The sequence below is a fragment of the Pollicipes pollicipes genome, unplaced genomic scaffold (genome assembly GCF_011947565.3).
Source record: "Pollicipes pollicipes isolate AB1234 unplaced genomic scaffold, Ppol_2.1 Scaffold_6138;HRSCAF=7277_pilon_pilon_pilon, whole genome shotgun sequence".
Lineage (NCBI taxonomy): Eukaryota > Metazoa > Arthropoda > Thecostraca > Pollicipedomorpha > Pollicipedidae > Pollicipes > Pollicipes pollicipes.
The window spans coordinates 25263215-25288087 of NW_023596818.1; the positions used below are offsets into that span (position 1 = coordinate 25263215).

The window sequence follows — 24873 nt, forward strand, 5'->3', positions numbered from 1 at the left end:
CGGTGTTATTCGCGCACTACACTCCAAGCCTCCTGACACTGAGCTCATCCTACGTGGAGATGGCCTTCCCAGCGTGTCCGGCTGGCACCGTCTGCCCCACTGGCAACCGCTTCCTGAAGAAGCTCGCCTGGAATCGGCTCGAGGACGGAGCCAGCATGGCCCACAAGGTGTGGGGCGTGGCCGCGCGGAAGGAGCATTCTGATAGAGTATCTATCTGCTGTTGCTACTTGTACATCATGGACAGTGCTTTGACCAGTTTTGATGTGCGTGTTATGGCCGGGAGCTTGCATCGACCCCACGTCCAGATACTCGATGCATACAATGATTGTCATCTATGCATGCTGATTCCAGCCGACAATCGCGAAACGAACATGACTAGTCCTAGACACCGATTCTGACCTGTGTGTATCTTGTGAACAGCGCCATACTTTTCGTAGTTATATATACTTGAGCCACGCATGAGTCTGATTATTTACTGAGCCAGTCACCGACTTCTCTGGCCCTCTTCGTAAGTGAAAAGCTTCTTTATTCTTGCTTTCTCCTTCCACCTTATTGCTTTCCTGTAGACCCCGTCGGACATCCACCGAACACAGTGTCATTAGGATGGGCCAGCGCCATTGCCAGCCCCCGGACCGGGCTGGGCTGTTTTGGCATCCTCTGATCCGGTGCCGGACTGGTCTTGCCTCTTCTGACCCAGCGCCGGATTGTTCTAACTCCGCTGGCCCCGCTCCGGACTGTTCTGACCCCTACGCTTTGCCGCAGGCGTTGATCGACTTCCACCTGACGCAGCGGCAGTACGAGGACCTGCTGCGTCTGCAGGTGACCCGGCCTGACCTCAAATACAGCGAGGTCGCCTGCGACTGGATGCGACGCAACGCGGAGGTCATCAGCAGACAGTGGCTGATGCACGGCCGGCGCAAGAACGAGATACTCATCGGCGGCATCTTCCCCATCTCGGGCAGCCACTACCGCGACCGCGGTATCATCCCAGGTGAGCCCGCCGACGTCGTATCTCGACTGGTTGCGGTTGGGGAGGGGAGGAGGGGACGGGTGGGGGCGGGAGCGGGACCGGGGATGCGGCGGTCGGGGTGCTCTTCGTTCCGTCTGGTCCTCGGCATTGGGTAGGGGAGGAGGGAGGGATGGGAGCGGAGATGTGGCGGTCGGGATGCTCTTCCGTTCCGTCTGGTCCTCGGCTTTGGGGAGGGGAGGGAGGGGTGGGAGCGATGAGCGGGAATGCGGCGGTCGGGATGCTCTTCCCTTCCGCCTAGTTCTCAGCCTTGGGGAGGGGAGGGGGAGGGGTGGGAGGAGCGGGAGCGGGGATGCGGCGGTCGGGATGCTCTTCCCTTCCGCCTGGTCCTCGGCCTGGGGAGGCTTGCTGAGACCCCGAAGTTTCGCAGCGTCACGACTGCTTGGCCTCGGTGAGTGGACTACAGGATGGGCTGTTGGGACAGAGAACTCCCTCACGCAGTCGTCCTTCCGCCGCGACCCGCGCCTGTCCGATAGAGAGGAGCGTTTCTGTGTCGTATCGTTCCGCGTTGCGACATGGCACGTAGCGATCTCTGCCAGCTGTCTTTGGTTGTCTCTAGCTGTCTCTGGTGGTGCCCCCTCGGTCAGCCTTTCGCTGTCTGCGCGGCAACATTTGTGCATGCTGTTGGCTTGAACTATGAGCATTCCTTACGGATGGAAGCCTCTCGTAATCGCTTAAAAATATTTTTGAGGCAGGATTCACGATGAAACCTTGCACTATGTTGACGCTGCTGTACCTGGCAGCACATGAAATGGTGATAATACCACTGCATCAGCGATTTTTCGAGTATTGCAAAGCTGGTCAAACTTTCCAATAGTTATTCCCAGAAGATTGTGTTTTCTTGCACAGTTTTCCTAGAATAACGCGTCAGAATATCATACGCACAACTCGCTAACACCTGACACCATGCACGTCTTTCGAGTATTTTGTTTTGAAGACGATGCATACATTCGGGCAGTAGCACCCCTTGTGACGCGTCCGTCAGAGGAGCATGCTCGTATCAAGTGGAGGAACAGGGTCTGCGGCGGGTTCAAAACTCTGCACGGTGGGCTATCAAGTCGTATGGAAACAGCGTCTGACATCCATTCATGGCATGGCAGTCCACGTCATGAAATCATACCCTATCATCCCAAATGGGCCTTGAATCATGTCCAGCGACGTCCGGCGGCGAGAGGCCCGCGCCTCAACGACGGACGATCCCCGCCGAAATGGGATGAATGCGCACATTGGGTCGGGCCCTGCCTGAGCCCCACGTGCCGCTCCGGCGATGTTTATGCACGCTGGGGCCCGCCGGTGACGTCACGCCGGTAACACGCTGGCCTCGGTTGGCTGGCAGAGCATCAGCTGATGGGAAGGGGGGGGGGGGAGAGGGGGGGGGAGGCCTCAGCTGCGCACCGGGGACGGGGGAGAGCCAGCCTGGAGGCGACTATGTACGTTACGTGGCTGTGGAACAGGTGGAGGAACCATTGCTGCCCGCCCTTACGTGCCCGCCAGCTGTTTGCATTGAGTGCATCTGGGAGCAGCCGTAAGCTTTGATTTTGAGTGTGGAATGTACGATCATAAACTTCTCAGAAGGCATGCGCAGATTGCTTCCGTATTTTGCGGCCTAGATGGACGACTTCCAAATGTATGCAACACTGTTGCACTGCTACTGTCATGCTGTTAGGAGTTCTGCTACCATGAATTCTCACGCGCACACTGGGGGGGGGGGGGGGGGGGGCGCTACGAGCTGAGTTGATGGGAAATTCGTGATTTCAAAATTGATGAAAAATGTTGTTGAAGTCAAACTTGTTTGTGCTATTAGGTAAAGTTAGGGCATGCCTGACATCTATTTGAGATGCTCTAATAAATTTAGAAAAAAGTAGCCAGCGTCGAAGTTGTCCATGCAGTTGTGAATAGAAATAACATCCATGCCATCGATTCGAAAGCATTTGCGTATTCGCTGAATACGTTTATAAAGTGTTATGGCGATGCATTAATAGCAAGGTGCGTAGCCAGTAAGCCATATGTTTTAAACGACATACGTTTTGAGTTCTGCCGCAACTCGTTTCACGAACAACGGAATGTGACTAGCTGTGAATGTTACTTCGTTGAGGCTGGGAGGTGAACGAACGTCGCTTGTTAACTCTGCTGGCCTGTGGGAGCGAGCTCTCATGGCTCAGCTGCCATGAGTTGATGCTGTGCTGTCGCACACCTGGCGCCTGTGGTAGAGAGCTCTGATGGCTTAGCTGCCATGAGTTGATGCCGTGCTGTCGCACACCTGGCGCCTGTGGTAGAGAGCTCTGATGGCTTAGCTGCCATGAGTTGATGCCGTGCTGTCGCACACCTGGCGCCTGTGGGAGCGAGCTCTGATGGCTCAGCTGCCATGAGTTGATGCTGTGCTGTCGCACACCTGGCGCCTGTGGGAGCCGGGCTCTGATGGCTCAGCTGCCATGAGTTGATGCTGTCGCACTCCTGGCGCCTGTGGGAGCGAGCTCTGATGGCTCAGCTGCCATGAGTTAATGCTGTGCTGTCGCACACCTGGCGCCTGTGTGAGCGAGCTCTGATGGCTCAGCTGCCATGAGTTGATGCTGTGGTGTCGCACACCTGATGCCTTTGGGAGCGAGCTCTGATCGCTCAGCTGCCATGAGTTGATGCTGTGCTGTCGCACACCTGGCGCTTGAGGTCGGAAGTCAGCACCGTAACTGACTCTTCAGATATTCCCGGCTTCCAGTTTCTGACCTCTACGAACATGAAGCTGTTGACCCTCGGGTGCTATGTTGCAAATAGCTTGATAAAGATCAATCGGGTCACCTCAACAGCTGTGCATAGGTCAGCCTTAAAATAAGCTGTAATTGCACCAGTTATTTGCATTGTTGTCATTGCTCTGGGAATGACACAGGGTCAACCAAAGACACACATTTGTAAGCTTATCCTAAGACTGTGATTTAGTGGAGTGTCCCGACATTGGCCCGGGGTGGCATTGTTAAAGAAATATACGTAAATCAAAACCCGCCATCCTGCCTCACTGCCCCCCCCCCTGCCCCTCTTGATCCTGTGGTGTGCCCCTGTCCCCACTGCTCCTGCCTCTCCCAGCTGAAAGCTGCAAACGCAGTTTAAACTACCGGATTAAAACTGCAAACACAGCTGTATGAAGTGTGGGTGGCCCTTATAACTTTAGGAATCTAAACCATTTAGCATAACCCAGAAGCCTGACGGCAGTTTGCTTGGTCCAGGCAGGGTCCGGGGAACAGGCCTCCAGATCTTTGAGCTACGTTCCTTAGCATTCAGTCCAGAAACTACGGCAGGATACGTCCGCGGAAAACGATCCGGCCTTAGACTTTGTTTGGTTGGCATCATGTTCCTCGTGCGGGTCGCATACATTTGTCTTAGATGCCAGTACCAAGCCCGACTGCTACCTAGCCGTGGTCTTTGGTGACTGATTTATGCTCCGTTGCCTTATGCGGCTTGGCTTCTGCTCAATCGTGTACCCCCCTGTGCGGCGCCACCGGGTGGACAAGTGCCCGTTGTGCGGAGCCATGGGGTGGACAGGGCTCTGGGAACCACCCGCAGGACGCGAGGCTGGGTAGGGGTCAGCGCGTACTTCTGCCTATCCCGAATTGAAAGAGGCCCTCGAAATCCATTATAGGTGTAATATCCACGGCGAAAGGTGATGATGCAGTCAGGACCAAGTGGGGCCTTGGCCAACAACGTAATACTGCGACGATCGAGGGAAGGCCCACACGTGCGTGGGGCGGGTGTGTCCGGGAGTAATTTGGCTCCAAGAGGCGGACAATGATCAATTAAAGGCTGGGAGGTCTCGGTAATATAATGATCGGAAGGTTCGAGAGCCACGATACAGTTAGGGGCCCATTTCATGGCCGAGATAAGGTCCCTTCCAACCAATGTAGACGGCTCAGTCATATAGGTGTGTCGGATGGTTTCAAACATTGCAACAGTTAATCCATGTTCGGACCAAAACGAGATTCGAATGATGTAAATAGAGGCGCTGTCATTACCGAGAGGAGGCCGTAGAAATATTGTTTGGCTGAAGTCCGTAGTACCACAGGAAACTCTCTATTGCCGTTCAAAGGCAAAATTTCCGGTGCCTAATCCGCGGGCTACCCAGGGGCTGTGCCCATAACCATCCTCTGCCCATTCCTAATCGCGTGCAGTCGCTCGTTATCCACCCGTTTGTAATTTGTTAGCACTTTAATCAGGAAGTATGGAAAAGTTTCTGAGAGTTTACGCCCAAGACAGCTTTGCGTTGATAATTGTAAACGTGGTATGAATGAAGTTTTGCTACTCTTAAAAGGAGCGAAAGCAATCACATTTCACATTTATGTCGTATTTCGTAAATTATCTACTTGTCACTTCGTAAACGTCTTACCCATACCAATATCCATATCCGCAATGCGCCCAAATTGTGCCCAACCCTGCTGTTATCCATTCCATGTAAGTACCCATCGGCTCTCCCAACTCGTGAAATCCCATAAGGCCCTCGTCGTGACATATATGGTCATGCCATGGTAAATCAGGGAGCGATAGTCGGACTACGGAGAATTCGCGTCCATCGCTATGAGTGTTGAGTAGGCTGCTGTCATGTCAGAGAGGATGCCCTTATCCAGATCGCGAGGGGGTCTCCCCGTGGGGCCATGTCGACACTGGTATCGTTCTGAATTTTGGAGCCTGAAACGGGCTTGCTTTTGTCATGACAGACAATAAATTATACGTTTCGAAACTGTCGGAAGTCGTAATGAACTGGTATGAATATGAGGGGAAGGGAAGGAAATATTAAGCAAAGAAAAAATAATGTAAAAAAGAAAACAAGCAATTTGGGCCGCCTATTTTATGAACCTGGCCTCCCCTCGGCTGTACCACTGCCAGGATGCCCAATATTAGCCCTGTGCTTAGTTACTGTAAAGATTGTTTATTTAAAATTACCGACTGTGTTTGATGTCAAGCCTTCCAGTGTGCGCTTCACCCTTACCACGCCTTCCGGAATAGTTGAATTCTCATCAGAAGAAAGAACGCGTGTATTCTTAGGATAGGCGCAAACACCACAGACACGGCCTTCAGGCGTCAACAACGTTACGCTGCCTAGCTAACCTGTCAACAACATCGCCCCGTGGCGCCAGGAAGGTGTCATCAACAACCATTTGTTTACGGTACAGCCGGCAGGTCTGTGGGAAGCCAGCTGCGAAACAGCGCGTGTCGCGAGAAAGTGCGGGCTAATTCGGAGCTGGCCACGAAGAAGCGTCGACGAAACTGCGCCGCTTTTTCGGGGGTGACAGGGCGGGTCGGGCCTCGAGGTTGCTGACAAGGCGGACCGATCCCTCCGACTGCCTGTTGTGAAATGTCCATTCTGGGGACAGGTCTTTCAGAATCATGCTTCCGACGTTGCGCCCTACGAGACGTTGAACGGTTGTGATGTTGATGTTGCTTGACCAATCAGGCTTCGTCGCCCTCTCGGCTTACGGTCTCCGTTGGAGGCACCGGTGCCCGAAGGTTTCGTACTGTCATTCCACGGAATTTTGTGTCTCGGGTGGTCCCTGAACTGAATGTGATCGATCGAATTTGGTCTTGTTTCCAAAGCTGCTGCATGAACTGGCATGACATTTGATAATTTAAAGCAGGGCGCCAAAGCCAGTTGTAATAGCACGCCTCCGCGCTTTATTTTCGTAGCAGTGATGTCTTCATCATATTGTCATCGCCAGCACCTCAGCTGTCTGGATGTCATGTACTCGTGATCCGTGTACGTGTGAGTACAGTTCGGTGTCTATCTATCCGTATATTTCATGTATTCGTGATCCGTGTAGATGTGAGTACAGTTCGGTACCTATCTATCCGTGTTGTTAAATGCACTTGTTTGAGATACTTTCTGGTCTTCTTGTGTCAACGCACCGAATATTGTGCTGAATCTAAATTTACAATATTGTTAGGCGTGAAATGAGTAGGTCTATGCAACCTAGATTGCAAAGTTTTACGGAAGGATTGACAAGAGGCATTAAAAACACCAATGTATTCATTGTTCGAACTACCGTCCTCTTCTAGTGGGTATGTGTACAGCGTTTCGGCCAGTTAATTGCTCGGCCGTCGTCAGGTATTATTGAATTCTTGAAAGGGCTAGATGGTGTTTGGCTTTTAGCCATGTGGTGCGAGTCATGACCCAAATTCCCTCAATGCCAAGCCGATATTTCAGGCATGCCGCATGTAACACGGTTAAAAGCTAAACACTACCCAGTCCTCCTCAGGACCAAACCAGGCATGACGACGGCCAGACATTTAACTGGCTGAAACTTTGCGCCCCGTAGTCACGTGCGGAGCCCGCGTGGTGGAGCAGTGGGCACTAGGGACGGCGCTGCAGGCGAATCAGTAGTTGATTGAATGGATTGCTGGAATCGGCACCCACGCTAAGCAGTGCCTGATGCGCTGGCCCTGATCCCACCGTCCGATCGTGAAATTCCGGATCAATGACAACAGTTTGCGACGAAGCTGTATGTGCCTCGACGTTCGGTACTGCCCGTCTCGTTCCCTGATCGTTTGTGCAGCCGCTGCCACCGACCATGAGCCAATTCAGTCAGGCTCAAACAGCAATAAAATTAAAAAGGACTGATAATTCTGACGACTGCAGATATCAGTGAACAAACAAGGTGATGTAAGATATGCTAGGTCTGCTTTCTTCACCCAGCGCTTGATACGTAGTGTTGATATCGGACATTATTGGGAGTGCGGGAATAATGATGAATATATCATAATTATTAGGAACGATCACCCCCTCCTCCCCCTCACGTGGTGCCTCCCCTGATGGATAGCATCCACATGTAATGGATGTAGGCGTGGTGAGAGATTTGTCCGCTACGTTATTTTTTGTTTGACAATCATCTCTTGCGCCCTCACTCGTTTGATGATTCATAAGTCGCTTTCTCCAGTGGACACAGAGGATCGATAGACCTGCTCTCTGTGCCCAGAGGATCTGATTAGTGCTCCAGCCCCTAGATCGATGAGGTGGACCACTCTATGCTGTATGCGATATTATCTGCACTGCACCACTGCTCTGCACTTCGAACAGCGATTGTATGATCCGTCAAGTGGCGCATCAAACTGCGTATGCGCTGATCCCGCCCTCTGCCCATTGTTTGCGCTATTCTCCATCTCGGGATGACATTATCTCACATCTCGGGATCTCTGTCTCTGTCTCCGTCTCCGTCTCCGTCTCCGTCTCTTTTCCTGTCTCTGTCTCTGTCTCTGTCTCTGTCTCTGTCTCTGTCTCTGTCTCTGTCTCTGTCTCTGTCTCCGTCTTTATCTCTGTCTCTGTCTCCGTCCCCGTCTCCGTCTCCGTCTCTGTCTCTGTCTCGGTCTCCGTCTCTGTCTCTGCCTCTGTCTCTGTCTCTGTCTCTGTCTCCGTCTCTGTCTCTGTCTCTGTCTCTGTCTCTGTCTCTGTCTCTTCTCTGTCTCTGTCTCTGTCTTTGTCTCCGTCTCCGTCTCTGTCTCTGTCTCTGTCTCCGTCTCCGTCTCCGTCTCTGTCTCTGTCTCCGTCTCTGTCTCCGTCTCTGTCTCTGCCTCTGTCTCTGTCTCTGTCTCTGTCTCCGTCTCCGTCTCCGTCTCCGTCTCCGTCTCCGTCTCCGTCTCCGTCTCCGTCTCCGTCTCCGTCTCCGTCTCCGTCTCCATCTGTGTCTCCGTCTCCGTCTCCGTCTCCGTCTCCGTCTCCGTCTCCGTCTCCGTCTCCGTCTCCGTCTCCGTCTCCGTCTCCGTCTCCGTCTCCGTCTCTGTCTCTGCCTCTGCCCCTGCCTCTGTCTCTGTCTCTGTCTCTGTCTCTGTCTCTGTCTCTGTCTCTGTCTCTGTCTCTGTCTCTGTCTCCGTCTCTGTCTCCGTCCCTGTCTCCGTCTCCGTCTCCGTCTCCGTCTCCGTCTCTGCCTCTGCCTCTGCCTCTGTCTCTGTCTCTGTCTCTGTCTCTGTCTTTCGTTCCCCATGACTGCCGAATGGCGGTGCACCTGTGTCCCAGTACGGTGTCGCGGGCCGGGCGTTACCGGCCTTTTCGGGGGCCGGGCGTCCCCACCACATGTGCACGGCGTGAAAGGCGCTAGGTTGCTGACAGGGTGATGCTGTGAGTCGGCTGAGGCTTCAGGACTGAATGGAAACTGCTGAAGGGTCGCTGTTGCTCTTGTCTAAATGCCATGGACCAATGAAGAACTAAGTTCTCCACATCTTCTCTCGGTGGTCAAGGATTGTTGTTTTTGAATGTGGCAGTGATGGCAGATTTAATCGTTTTAAGTTATTTGAGGGCGTGGTTTGCGTTTGTAGCATCGTCTTTTCCAGCTTCATGAGTTAATATTTGCTTACCTGTTGTGCCTTACATACATCACGGCGCTGTTATTGGAGCTCATTTCTTTCGTGTATCGCCCAACGATGGCCAGGTCACCCGTCATGTCTCGCAATCGCAGGCATTCTCACCGTGCATCAAGCCTTATCACACAGTTACGAGATTAATATCTACGGAAGTCGACTGATTTAATCGGTGTGCCAATGGATACAAAGTTGATCCTAAAATAAAGCAAGAAAAAAATCGCGGAATATGTCGATCGAACCAAGTATAGTCATCCCACCGAGTCCCTCGACTCGACTCGGATCCTGATGGCCTTCTGTTGGAAACCAATCGACAATGCAGCGCGTCGCGCGCATTGTGGTTGCGTCAGCTGGAATGTGTCATGTAAGGGTGTGACGGCCGAAGTAGTAACACCTTTCGGCTCTCACGTGAGGGTCGAGCCCCGATTGCACCATGGCCCCTGAGCACCAATATGCAATCTGTGCGGTCTCTAGCGCTCCACGAACGGGCGCGCGACGACGTGCTTTTTTATGACATGCAACTTGAATGTCATACGTCGGAGTCGCAATGGGAGCGTGTCAGACGGGGCATCACGGCTCGCTTGGTGCAGGCCGACGCTGTGACGAGCACGAGAACATTGTCCCGACAGGGGTGAATAATTTGTGTCATAGAACCGATTTTCGAGGCCGAGAATAAGCCACATGGCCACTGTATGGTACGGTGGCGGTATACGTTACAGAAGACGGGACTGCAGTGCGCTGCTTCAATGCTGATTTTCCCTGCGACGTGTCGCTGTCACAAAAGATCGGTGCGCTGAGATTCAAGCAGAGGTCAGCGATGGCCTACAGCGCTTCTCGGCAGTCGCCGCTCGCTTTCCCGAGAGAGGATTTATTTCATTGATGCACATCAATCTTGGACCCTGCTGATCGGTTACGAACGGGCCTGCAACTGCAGGTGCTTTCTTTCCCTGGGCACATCTGCATGCAGTGGTGCTCAGACACTTGCAGCTGACGTAGCTGGCTTTGCTGCAGGTGATCAAACTATTAACCTCACAACTGTGTGGATGTGTTCTGCCATGGGGAGCTCCGCCGCCTTCCTGTCTTCAGCCGTCTTGCCTGCTAGTAATGTGCGAACCACGCAACTTAATGCTGGTTTGCAACCGGAATGGAGCCGTTGGACCAGACCTTAGAAAGCGCGGCCGTCATGGTTTTGATCGCCGCTTGAATGGTAGGCCTCGGTTGGGGTTTCCGATCTGGTTATCATAATGAGCTTGTTGTAAATCACTTGTCAAGTAATTTGCTGTCATCACGCTTCATTGAAGTCCACGTGCTGCTTAAAAACGGAGACCTCTGAACATGTGTTTCTTGATATCTACGATGGAATGTTGTTTCACGCAAACCACAGCACGAGCTGCAGCACCCCTGGTCTACGATTGTTTCGGTCGGTCCACGAATGTACCAGCGTAGCCGTCGCTCGTATAATGAAGGGGCACTGGCTTCCTCTTTTCAACTCTCCTCTCTCCAGCCCACGTGCCCGCCCACAAGCCTAGAAACGCCGTCTAAAAAGGGACCTTTGGCCCCTTGGGCCGAACGCAGTGCAGATCGCGCCGTCTTGATGTATGCAAACTCTCGAACCTGCGCAAAAACTGAGCGGACACCCCAGCGCCACCTCTTGGGGCTTCGCGACCCTGCTGCCCGTGCACCGGCGGCTGAATGCGGATAGCCTCGTTGTGGTGGCTGTTAAGTGCCGTCCGCCGTGAAGGCAGAGTGCACATGTGCCCAGGTTGTCCTGCACGCTGTGTTCTGTGGGCAGAACTCCCGTACGGGGAACAGGCACTGACGTCGGCAATTTTCATGGTGAAGCTGATTCGTGATTCGTGATTCGAACGCTGTTTAACATTCATAGGGCGAATAAAGCTCATATGCTCGACATGACGTAAGTGTAAAGTGCGACATACGGGCTGCAGGCTTGTGAAAACAAAATGCATGTTGCGGCGTATGTCAGCTGTTGTCAATGATGACAGCCAGTTCGGGTCGAAAACGTGAACGGTGCTTTGATCACCCTTTCAATGCAAACATAGCTTAAATATACTTTGTGCATGGGACATTGTTCTGTGCGCCATGTTTGGTGGGAAAAAATCGGCATTGTATTCGACATAGCAATCAACTTGAAAAACATGCCGCAAAATGCAAAATTCACAACAAAGCGATATTTTCTGTCACACACGCAAACAAGCGCTGGAAATCGAACAGAATCCCTTCAACCCACGACTCCAGACGTTGCCACACTCAGCGTCAACATGGTGAAAGTCCCCACCCCTGTCCTGTTTCTTGCAGCGGTGATGATGGCGATTCGCGCCATCAACTCAAACACGAGCATCCTGCAGGACTACAAGCTCACCCTCATGTCCAGCGACGGCCAGTGCAGCTCGGACATGGTCATGAAGAGCTTCATCAACTACCTGCGCATGCCCAGCTTTGCGCAGATGGTCGGCATACTGGGTACGTCACGGTAGAGGCCCTGCACCCAGCTGTGGTGGACCGGCGGCCGACCAATGGGCAAACGATTAAATAGTTCGTTAATGATTTGGTAGTTTGGTAGTGTGATTTCAATGGTAGTTTGATCGTCTTTGTTGACGAATGATGGATCATCGCTTAGTCCATTGCGAAGCAAATGCACTCGACAACGTTGTCATGCAAAGCTTCATCAAGTTGGGTGGAGCTCGGCACAAAAAATCCCTCGTTTGGCATTTACGTGAAGTGGGTGCAGTAGCAGTTTTTGCCACTTACAGCGAAATCGTTCATCTTCCGTTGATCTCCCTTAATGGCGTTCTGGGTGCATGGGCTGCCATCATTCGACATGCATTGATCCGAAGAGAGATGACCCCATGACCCAACTTGGCCAGCCTGTCGTCCGGCAAGCTGACCTGGAATGATAACGGCTAGAATTGCCCCTTCTTCTACACGCCATCACGTGGTGGCTTTAGAACGAGAAGTGTCCCAAAATCCTGATTGGCTTTTCGCACACCGGCTGATCTTGCCCTGACCCTGGGTCACCAAGTGTGACCCCAGCTGACCCGACCTGACCTGGCCACAGGGCCAGCGTGCTCCAACACGCTGGAGCCGATAGCCGGTGTGTCACGCCACTTCAGGGTGCTGGTCATTTCGTACAGCGCCGAAGGTGTACTGCTGACCAACCGCAGCCAGTACCCCTACTTCTTCCGCACCATCGGCGAAAACAAGCAGTTCAGGTTAGTGGATATGGAATTGCTCGACGTTGGACTCCGTTGCAAGCTTCACTCTAGTGAGCTGCACTGTTCCACTGACCTTCAGACTGCACTGTCAGCGCACTCCAAACTCTAACGTCGGACGAATGTTGTAACTTCACTGCTAGCTTTTCGCCAAACCTCACCATGCAACTGAAACAGAGTTGCGCTGAGTTAAAATCGTGAAGGCTACGGCGTATTGTGGCCCATAAACGGTGTAGTAACCCTATCTCGTCTCCGATCTCTCGGCTACCGTGGCAGCCGGGAGATCACGTGGTGTCATTTGGCTTGCGTGCGAAAAGTCCTAATGCAGCTCCTTACCGAAACTTCATTTGTGGTGGACACAGGGCACAACACGCTGAATAAAAGGGGTGGTGTTTGGAAAGAACGAACCGACGAATATGCTGGTGTGATTTACAATGCCAAAATGCTCACAGTTTTGACGGTAGCACATTGTATTTAACAATGTTTTTGGAATTCCTAACATTCGCAAATTGTCTGGCAATGTGCGTCGCTATCGTGCGTTGCGCAAGCTCGTGATGCGCAGTAAAAGAAGCCTTTAAAATTCGAAATAGTAGAAATTGTTGGTGCATTGTGAAAGTTGTGAAACTGAATTCACGCCTGTGCCTGCACTGAGTGCCAAGGCACGAGCCAACACATAAAAACCATAAAAACCGTCAATTTCATATTTCTAATTCGTGCGCACGTTTCACGTCACACGTGCCATCCCAAAATGGTCAACAACCGATTTCGCGTTCAAATACTTATCGAAGCGTGCCAATATCGTGTCGCTCCGACCCGTCATTGTCGAGATATAGCTCCAGGAGAGCACGCATGTCCGGCTGTCCTCCCATCTGTCGCAAATACGCGCCGCCCACGTTAAACCTATGGGAATTTTGCGAATTTATTTCGTTCGCCACGCGCTGACGGTGCAAATGCACAGTCGTCACGTGATGCTACCGAGCATCGTCAGCTGACTCGGGTCGCGGGCGAATTTCGCGCGGAAACTCGCAGCCATTTGGCCTTGGCAATAGACACACGCCGATGGCGGGCAAACGCAGCCACTCATACGCACGACTTTCTTTAGTATAATAGTGATGATGATGATAACATCATGATCATGATAAGGTTCAGAGCGTCAAAAAGGTCGGAAATAGTTTTTTTTGTAAATTTACTCTCATTTTGAGTTTTGTCTACCGATGCAAACCAGCAAAAATAATTTCTACGGCAGCAAAAACGCGGCTGCGAACAGGAACAGTTCTTGCCGCCCGCCTCTGCGTCCATGTTACAGATATGTGGGCCGTCAGATACCCTTTCGTTCGCCCTGTTTCTGGAACCTGAGGTACGATGCTATTGCACTGCTAATCTCGTTTCAAGCTCGGGGCGCCTTTTAGCACGGATTGCACCTGGTGCCACCCTCTCGAGCCCGGAGGTAGTTACCGGCGCTAAGCTGCAGTTTTCTCCAAGGTCACGCTGTTCCTGGCTCATTGGAAGCAGGGGATTCTGCCCAGGAAGCGGTCCTGCACAGTATTGTGATATTCTGGCACGCTGTGCCACCGTGATTTGTTGATTTATTCCTTGTTTTTTTATCGCCTACAGAGCGGCACTCCACTAAAAGGCAAAGTCGCTTAGATAAGATACAATAAATCCAAAGCACACAGCAGAGTGGGCATGATTTAAAGATGATGCGTCTCAAAGCTAAGAGAGGCAATTTTTGAAACTTGCGTTTGACGGAGACGCTCCTTCTTTATGGGCTTAAAAACGACTTAAGGAATTTCCGAAGCATAGTTAACAACCTAGTTCTGTTTATGTGCCGACACAAAAGTTCAAAGCTGTTGGCGAGCTGTAACTGCAAAACATGGATGTCATTAATTCCAAGACGGCATATTCTAAGCATGGCTGGCATACTGATGCCATGTTAAGATACGTTATAGGCTCATTTTAATTAAATTCAATAATTTTCTTTCTGTAACAGCTGCAAGCGGAAGATTGGCATGCTGTTTTCCGTATCACCACTCTTCAGGAGTCTGGCGCACGTATTAGTTGAGGCATCGTAATATATAATCTCCAAATAGTTGAACAAGACTTTGTAGTTTTGAAACGATGATTAAAACAAAAGGCGGGAATCGATTCGTTCATATGTTGTGCCTCACTTGGCGTTATGGTAAGCGTTGCCATTACTCACACGCTTAGATCTATCTGTCAATAAAAGAACCAAACAAAACCATTTGTCTTTTCGGCAATTGCTGGAAGTGCCAGGCCACTAATCCCATTCGCTTGAGACGTGCTAGTGGCTGCTGACTACGTCACCTTGGAAGATTTGTGAACATGACGTACGGCGACGAAGTGTCGATAGTCGTTTGTTGCAATGCTGGTAGCACGACGCCATGTTGTAGAAATGATTTTCGAATGGTTTGCATGGATGGCTTAGGCCTAGAGCACCTGCCAGCACGAGCATCTTGCGTATGTCCTGAAGTCTCCACACAGGTTGTGCCGTTCTACCTATTCGATAATTTGGTCTCTTGGCTTTTCGCCTGGCATGAGTGTGTAGGGTTTTACGTGCCGCACAATGCTACGGCACGGCCGTCTGACACTAGGCCATTGCATCTAGCTGGCTGCCAGCTGATATTTCTGTCACTGGGACCAAGCAGCGCGGTCGTTGTGGGACTCGCGCGCGATGTATAACCACTACTGTTGGAGTACGAGCCCGGTAGAGGACTTGAAAGGCTGGGTAAATCCATGATTACCCAAGCGAAATGGATGATGGGTCAGGTGGACTACAGATTTGGGAGAACACATTTGGGTAAGTCGTTAGCAAAATGTGCTGAAGCTGCATCAAGAAGTACTAAACATTTTACCTGTTAACAATTCTTCTCGTCATAATTAACTGCATGCCCACTACCAGGCCATAAGACAATTCTGGCTGGACTGTGACGTGAAAAGAAGTAGCGGCTGTAGTTTCAGGCACTGACAATGTAGTGGTTCAGCCGCGCGGCTTAAAAACCGGAGGCAGGGAGTTTGATTCCTTACGCTGTGCGCTCCCCCCCCCCCCCCCCCACCCCGCCTGGGTGGAAGGCAGACGACGACATGTATTATCAGCAGCTAAGTGCGTCGTAAAGCCCCAAAGACAACATCGACGACGATTGTAATTTTTATACGCGGTCGTCCCCGACCAAATGTTGGATAAAATTACCTTTAGGTGTACGTCTGATGAAAGTTCATTTGAACTGATTCGATGCCATGCACGGTATTGCTTCCAAAACTATCTGTGCATATATTTCTACACGGTTTATGTTGTGTTGTAAAGTTGCTGTGATATTGGATGATGTAATTATGTGGACTATCATCCTCGTCTGGTATGTTAGTATGTACACAATGTTTCGGTCAGTTAGAGGGAATATGCCACCAGTTTGTAATTTTCACTGATTCATAGATTACACGCCTAGGATTTGATCGTCAACACCAGTTTTCTCGAAATCCGTTTGGAAAACTAGAAATTTTTATTTGAAGCAGGCGCTCCGCTGGGAAAACCTCATTGGACTCCCTGCACACCATTATGGAAGTAATACATTTCATTTGCCCTTGCCTTTTCCAATGTTTGTGTGGGTTCTGTAATATTTGCAACACACCTTGTGTCAAAAGGTTATGAAATAAATGCTACGGATGCTTGATTTTTTTAAAGATGTGCATATTGTGACGGTATTATCCCTCAAATTCAACAAACGTACTATGGCCTTGATTTCTTCCCTATGGTGTTAATCATAGTGGCTCTTTTCGAAGCGCACTGTGGTTTTCGGAAACGGAACATCACATGGTCCAAAGCGGTGCACTGGTTCAAACTCTACGCAATGCGCTTCTCAGTAACTGGCCCTTGCCGCCCGCTATGACAATCACAAACGTTCATTTGCACTGACGTCATCCATACCAGTAAAGGTGCCACTTTTAAGCTCGCAGGCCCACAATGTGCGGATTAAGACAGCTCGGAGGTGGTGCCTCTAAGCCGTAACGCCTGACGACAAGTCTGAGCAGATTATGCTGTCGTAATGACAGCAGATTATGCTGTCGTAATGACAACGGCGGTTACGACAGTGCACTCGTCGTAAACTCGGGATCCGGTCTGGGGTTTCCAGGAAAGGAAGATGTGTAGTTCTGTCTAACTGTTCCTGAAGTTTCACCAGGGTACCTTTTTTGCGATACCCAAAGGTGGGGCATTCTCATTAACTATCCAGCGGTCGTCAGATGTTATTGGTCCTGACAAAGACTTGGTGATTGACTTTGGCCATGTATGCGTCACAACCCGAATCCTTTTATTGGAGTTGCTGGAATTGGAACCAGTGTCTTCTGGTTGCGTGTCCAGTGCTCTACCAATCGACCTAACCGTGAAGGACATTCGTGGCACTAATGCCTCGCCTCCATGCTTCTGTAAAACTGCTGCGATGCTCTCCAATTTGCCCGCGGTGCACAATTCCTGATGCGTGGTACACGGTGGACAGATCCCAAATCACGGAACAACAGAAAATGCGCGCTGTGCCAGGCCGTGGTGGTCAGGACGCGTAGTTTTGGATCATTGCCAAATCCCGTAAATTCCATCAGTGCAATAAATAAAGCACCATTATGCTTCATGTGATATATATATATATATATATATATATATATATATATATATATATATATATATATATACATGGGTCTACCTCTCGTCTTGCTGTAATCTTCTGGTCACATAAGTTTTCAGTACGATCGATCGTTGGTTACGACAAACGTTTACGTTTGGCATACGACGGTCGTTTACGTCCCTTACATACACACACGCATGAAGACTTATTTAAACGAGAAAACCGTCGTGGTCTGGTAAAGTGGTGGTACAGACGACGGACATAACGTAGGCAGATGTCATGCTCCCAAAACGAACTCAAAACATTGCTAGAAGAATGGAGGCATGACTTACTGTGTCAAGTAACACACTGAATCAACAGTTGAGTAGAAGATGTGGCATAACGTTCCTCGCGAACGCAAATTGCCTCGTCTGAATTGATCGGATGCTGGTGACCGGTAAAACTATGGCCCGCTAGTAAAAAAACCCGAAAAGTTGATTAGGGTAGTCTGCAGGCAATTTTAAATTTACTTCTGCTATTCGTTTCGGTGACTGCATGTTGCTCCATTCTCCCTTTTCATTCATCTATATCTCCACTCTCTTGGTTTTTGTACAAGGAGTAAGGGTTTTGCTATTGTCTTGTCTACATGCATTATGTTCCTCACAAGTGCACTCAACACCTTACGCCATTTTACAGTATCCCTATTGCAAAAGAAGCTATATCTATCTTAACATCACCGAATGCATTGCCATTGCAGCTAAGGAGATGAAGCACGACGATTAGACAGATGTAGCTTATAAAAAGGCAGACGCTTATACAAAATTGGGATACAAAAGCTTATATAAAACTAGCTTATAAAAAACCTGACGCAGCTGATCTAGCACATTGTACAGCGAGTTCTGCATCTCGGTCAAAACAGAAATCAGGGACTTTCGGCAATGTTCGGTGTTGCCCGAAGCGCGGGTCGACTTCCGCGGCCTGGGTCGCTTCCTCCCATTGGGTGCTGTCCGGCCGAGTACAGTGGGTGGGTTGTGTAGCTGGCGTTCCGCTGACCAGCCTGCGGAGAGCAACTTCTCGGCTGTGGCTCTGTGTTTCTGCGTAGAGTGGCTGACAGATAGAAGCATAATCAGTGTAGCGACCACATTCGATCGTAATCTTGTGGATTGTGTTCGTACTCGCTTGATTTGTGTTGTTTGTTATTAAGCCTGGCTGAGGTGTTACAGCTGGGAAGAGTTTTTGTTTGGAAAATCTGCCGAACCAAACATGTAAATGGTGCCAGAATCATTCAGATCTGTGTGGAACGGACGCGAAAGCGCGAAGGATGGAAAGCATGAATGGGTTGTGTGAAACACTTCGCATGTGATGCTGTTTTTTTTAGTGTTAGTTGTTCATTCGGGGCCAGATTTTATATGGACGCCTGGAAGTTTGAAAACCACTGGTAGCACTGCGGTATGAGTGGTTACACTGGAGTCGGTATCACTATTGTGATAAAATCAAATTGTGATATTGTGATAAAATAAACCATCGTTCGCAATTTTATCATTTATCTTCCATGCGTTGTTCTTGTAAATTGTCCCGAGTTTCTGGGCAATGCAGGAATTACCTGAACTTTGCTGAACAAAACCCTGACTTATTTCGTCGCCACGTGACCCCAATGTTAAGGTCATCTGCAAACTTTCAGCAATATTGTTCATTTACGGTGCAGCCGTTTGTTGGGTCAGAAATGCCATTAGCGTGATTGTAGTGCATTGCGGTATGTCGCACTCGACACTCAGCGCTGAGGAGACGAACTTCATACATTGGGAATGTCATCGCCAAATCGAATGACTTACCCCCGGCCGGAGACGAAGCTGGGCTGCTGTTGGCGCGATGGGGGAGGGGGGGGGGGATGAGGGTCCAGTAGCCTCCTGGGGATTGTCTCAGGGCTCACTTGACCAAAAGCTTTGGAAACGCCGATGGGTAAAATGACAGGAACGCCCTCAGAGATGTTCTGTGACCGATGAATCATGCGTAGGGTCGACTGAAAACATGCTTTCAGCGGTGTGTTTAATCACAAGCTCTCAGGTAATGTACATGTAGTCTACGAACGTCATCGTCCGAGGAGCAACCGCAAAAAGTATGCCGTGCAGCGGATAACGATCGACATTTGCTGCGCCGTTTGATGACGAATGCACTGGGCAGCTACCAAACGAGCTTATGATCTCGAGGCATCTATCCGTCAAATAGTGCGTGCACTACCTTTGCAGTCCGTCCGGCAGGCTCGATTGAAAAGGAGCCACAACGTAGAGAGTTCAGAAGGGTTTGTGGCTTTGAGATCAGCAGTGCGGCAAACCTGTGATTCCAGGGGAGTGCGTCCGTGGCACAGTTCAAGGGAGTATCCCACAGGTGAAGATTTGAAGGAAGGCACCAGATGCGGCAGAACAAGCTCACTTAAACCTTTACGATACCTTTGAAGTTACAAAGACTGCTCTAGACAGCAAGATACTATGTTGAGTAAATGTGCTCCCCAGTGCGCCATGGTTTGCTTACGTCGTCGTACCTTGTGCAACATTGATCGAATGCCAGTTGACGGCCGTTAACTCTGGATATGGCGCTCCCGAACGCCAGATATGCCCGCCTCGACAATTATACTTTTCTTGGCATTGATCGCCGCATAGCTTATTGAATGGCAAGATTTGACCAACGTTATTATGACGTCATGAATGCCAAGGTGACTGAAATACGCTCACCGATATACCTTTCCCATTTTCGGGGCGTGTAGCTCAGAAACCAGAGGGTCTTATGTCTTGAGAACAGCAGGATTGTGAACAACACCGAAAGACCTTCAAGATGGCTATTGCAGTTCAAAACCCCATGTACTTGTGAAACACTCCCTTTAGCATCCGTGTTGACCCCTAACTTTTCGGCGAAGTAGCGCACTTGTATAGACTTCCTGCGTTAAATTGTATCGAAACATATAGGACCTGGGCACCGAGAAAGCCAACATGTGTGATAACACTGCCGCGTGCACAGCTTTGGTGATGCGCGCATGCCGTAAAGTCATGTATGATAGCCATCTATAGCCAGCTGTTTGCGTCTTGTCGTCTGACTTCAGAGCGGTGCCAGCTGGCGAACAAACTCGCCGCCACACCCATTACAACATGTACCGAGCGGTTGTTGTTGCTTATCTTGCGTCAGAGCCGGCCACTATGAATAATTTAAGGTCGTCGCCAGCGTGGCGAGATGCGGACATCAGACGGCAGAGGTGTAGCAGCTGGGCTCTGGCGGTGTTCTTTGCCCGCCTGACCGCCGCTCGTGGGTCATGGAGTATTTTCTGCCGACCCGGCCGCCGCTCGTGGGTCATGGAGTGTTTTCTGCCGACCCGGCCGCCGCTCGTGGGTCATGGAGTATTTTCTGCCGAGCCGGCCGCCGCTCGTGAGTCAAGGCTTGTTTTCTGTCCGCCTGACCGTCGCTGCAGGTCTGACGGTGTTTTCTACCGGTCTAACCGCCGCTCGTTGCCAGTTCCATTTCAGCAGCGCGAAAGGTTTCGTGACGCAGGCTAAGGTCAAATGTCGAATGTTTTGAAACACGAAACACCAGCCAAGACCCCAGCCTGGGACGACTGCAGTTTGCATACGTTATACGTCAAATTAAGGGTACATGCACTCTCTCAGTTACTCATGCTTATGGCAGGATACTGCTGCTGAATTCAAGGTTGTGAGCACGGAACTCTTGTAATGCACGTAGACCAAGCGCATGACTGGGCACATTACGTATTAATGCCACTTGCCTGTTTTCCTTCCTGCTTTCTTGGCGGCTGATATGCGAGGGGTGTGGGGTGGGGGGTGGGGGGGGGGGGGGGGCGGGCGAGGCAATGAACTTCTACCAGGGTGAATTGCAACTGCTGGTGTGCTCCGGGCTTATCTGCCAGCTTGCTGATCCCAGACTGCGTCGTCAACGTCGTCCCCTGCACCCGTGAATTGCAGCGACATATCAATCAAGTGCTGTTGTCTGCGGCGAAAACCCAGTGTACGTCCCGATCTCCGCCCCTGATTTCGTCCATCGGTCATGCTTGACGGCCGTCGTGCCTGCCGTCTAGACAGTGGAAAAGATTTACGCGGGGTTGCAGGGTGCGACTGCTCAGACGATTGTCAGCAGTTTACGGTCCTGTTAGTGTATCGCTTGACCTCAGCGTGACCGCGGCCTTTCGGGGACGCGGCGTGCTCTGTGAACGGCACGTGTGTGACACGTCAGCGTCGAGAGCTTTGTTGCGCCTGTTGCAAAATATTTTGCACCGCGTGGCACACACGTGGTGAGACGCCAACGACCCCTCAGCCCCACTCCTCGCCCGGGGAGTGACGGTGGGGAATTAAAGTCAGCCCCTGGGGTTTCAGGACCCAACCGTCGGGTCAGAGAGGTTCAGACACCAATCGACAACCTTCGTGGGTCTTGCACGACAGTCGTCCATTCGATATCTCTCACGTGAATGATGAGATCACAGGTCACGCAAATTACCGTAAGAACTACGAACATCTTGGGAAGCTTTCTGGGAAGACATGCGCAGGGTCTCCAGGACTTTTTGCCAGGAATCGGTTCGTGTTTCCTGTTTCCGGAACCAGGAAGTATCCAGGAACCAGTGTGGAACCAGGCAGAGGGAACCAATAAGAAACAGGATTCAGCTTGATATTAAACCGAAAGATTTAGCAAGAGTCAGGATCCAGTCTCATGTTACATCGAACATTAAAGCAAAAACCAATTTCCAGTGTGATACCAAGCCAGGAGAACTAGCAACCACTAAGAACCAGCCCGGCATCATGTCGAAGGATCCAGCAAAAAACAAAATTCAGCCTAACATTGTGCTGAAAGATTCAGCAAGAACCGATATCCAGCCTGGAACAAGAAGAGGTCCAGCAAGAACCGAGACACAACTCAGAATTAAGCTGAGAGCCAACAAGAACCCATATCTTGCCTGGAGTAATGGGAAAGTAAGCGGCAAGAACCAGAATATTGTTTGAGACTCTTGGCAGCCCTGATTGTCTCAGTTCAGGGCGGCATTCCTCAGGGGCGGAGTCTTACAAAATAGTTTAGAGGCTGAGCAGGGAGGACAGACCCACTCCCACTTTCTTCCTAAAGTTTAGAGGGCTGAGGCTACCCAACAATATGAAGCTGCACTCCCGGTGTTCTTCAACCTGCGCCCGGCCGGGGTCTGAGCCTGACGAGCCCGGCCGGGGTCTGAGCCTGACGAGCCCGGCCGGGGGTCTGAGCCTGACGAGCCCGGCCGGGGTCTGAGCCTTGACGAACCCGGCCGGGGTCTGAGCCTTACGAGCCCGGCCGGGGGTCTGAGCCTGACAGCCCGGCCGGGGGTCTGAACCTGACGAGCCCGGCCGGGTGTCTGAGCCTGACGAGCCCGGCCGGGTCGAGCCTGACGAACCCGGCCGGGGTCTGAGCCTGACGAGCCCGGCCGGGTTAAGTTGACTTCGCCTGCTGGAATCTCTAACTTCCTGACGTCGCACGAAAAAGCTACCGCCGTGAAGGCCTCGTTAAATCATGAAGAATGCACACCAAATTGTTTGACAGGTCAAATGCTACATTACCAGAGGTCACGAAATTTCCAAAAACGTTCGTTCTGATGGGTGCAGTAGGTGCACACGGGTGCACATAGGTGCACATATGAACACGTCAAGACGGATATTGCGAGCACATACGCATGTGTTAAGACTGTGGGGAGTCCATTTGGGCTATTTCTTTATCCGCAAGGGTCAGGTCAGGTCAGGTCACCGTTCAAATTGGTCCAATAGTGGCACATATGAACGATGCTCCTTGTTTTCTGTCACAATGTTGATGTAAGTTATTTTTCAGGTGCAGCTGTGGAAATAAAGTATCCCAGACACAAACATACCATTTTGGGCCGCCTTAGAGATCAGCTGAGGACAACTAGAGTGCAATTTATAAACCATATCAAACTGAAAAATGAAGGGCCACCTGGACCTAAATGACGAGCACAGTATTTCATTGTGGTCAGAAATAGTGTGTTGTCAGTCTACAGGTACTTGAGGTCGCATAGCTGTTGTATCTATTACACAACGTCCCCTCGACGCACAATGTTTAACTTGTGGTCAGAAATTGAGTGTTTTACATCTACAGGTACTCAAGATCGCATACCTGTTATAGACATTACACAAAGTCCATCGGCGCCTGGTAATATATTTGTAACAAACTGAGAGAAGGCACTTGGTACATGCGCTTATGCGTCATCAGCTTCACAAACATGATATGAAGTGGTTCTACTCGTCGCACTCGTTCATCTAGTCTGTCCGTAACGTTTTTTTACCAAGAAGATAGAGCTACAGACACTAGTCGCCACGTTGTTCCTCACCCAGCGTGTCAGCCTAAGCATCTTAACCCCCTTTACTATATTCGTAAGACATCCTGGACACACATTCATACACGCACCGACGCACGCACGCACGCAGTGTCATACCTATCTCACTATATATGTATATTATAATAATAATATATATATATATATATATAATATATATTATATATATATATACACACATACATACATACGTACATACATATATGTATATATCCATATGTACATATAACCGTATCGTTCATTCATTTCAGTCACTGGGGTGCTGGACGGAAGGCACACGTTCGTGACAAATAAGAGACCTCAAATGGCGTGTCCATGCTGCTACTGACAACAGAAGCCCATTGACCTCGGACCACCTCATGTGACATTGCATGTTTACACGCGACCCACGATGAAGTCCTTTTTCATATGAATGATATGACATGTTTTCAGCGAAGCGTTTGAATTCTGCGCCCAAAATTGCCCATTTTGGGCTCAACAGTTTTTTACAGAAGGTGCCTATAGGTGTAGGGCATCATCAGGGCCAAGGTTATGTGCTGCGTGGTCACAAATTTGTATTGTTCACGGAAAATAGGAAAAATTGGGCTGCCCCCATGCCAATGATTTCCTCTGTTTAAAAACGATCTGCAGGACACAAGCTGTAGGTATTATTATTTTCTAGTAATGGAACAAATTTGAGGTATGCCAAACAACCTTCAAAAAAGTTCTGCGTGATAAAAGGATTTTAGAAATCGACCTCTTTGACCTGACCAAGGTCATTGACCTTGACAAATAAAAACCTCAAATTCGCTCAAACGATGTCAATTTGATAGCCTTATGGGCACTGAACGTAAACTTAGGTGTTCCTACAAGCATTCGCCTTTGAGCTGTGCTCGAAAAACCGTAGGGGAGAAAGTCTATTTTGCCTTGCCCCGGCCGGGCGCGGGCAGCAGTCAGTAGAAATGAATGAAAATAATGTACATTGATCATTTCCGATAGCTGTCCGAAATTTCTCTCGTTTGATACTGCCACCATGAGATATGACAAAATCTGCCAAACTTTGTAAAATGGAACCGTAGGCATGCAATCCGGTAAATTTTACCAGTGTAGTTTTCTGCGTTCATATATACTGGTGTCTTTGGCTTCAACTTCCTATTTTGGCACTTGCATCATAAACATATATCCGAGAGGAAATTCCTGTTCCATCATAATAAGCTCAGATTCACCTCAGATTCAATAATCATTTATTGCCAGGTATTTGGCCTGCCAACGATGTCATTCCTTTTCATGGCTGTCATAGAAGTTTCTCTATAACCCAATGAGCACTCAGCAGTAACAAAC

General features: G+C 50.2%; 1 protein-coding gene across 1 annotated transcript in view; it reads left to right on the forward strand.

Annotated features, from left to right (window-relative positions):
* Positions 1-24873, forward strand: part of LOC119105504 (uncharacterized) — a 73700-nt gene continuing 48827 nt past the window's right edge. The window contains exons 1-4 of the mRNA XM_037228969.1: positions 1-167; positions 763-991; positions 11669-11833; positions 12429-12582. Coding sequence (XP_037084864.1) covers positions 60-167; positions 763-991; positions 11669-11833; positions 12429-12582 — 656 coding nt within the window. The 5' untranslated portion in view covers positions 1-59. The remainder of the gene's footprint in view (positions 168-762; positions 992-11668; positions 11834-12428; positions 12583-24873) is intronic.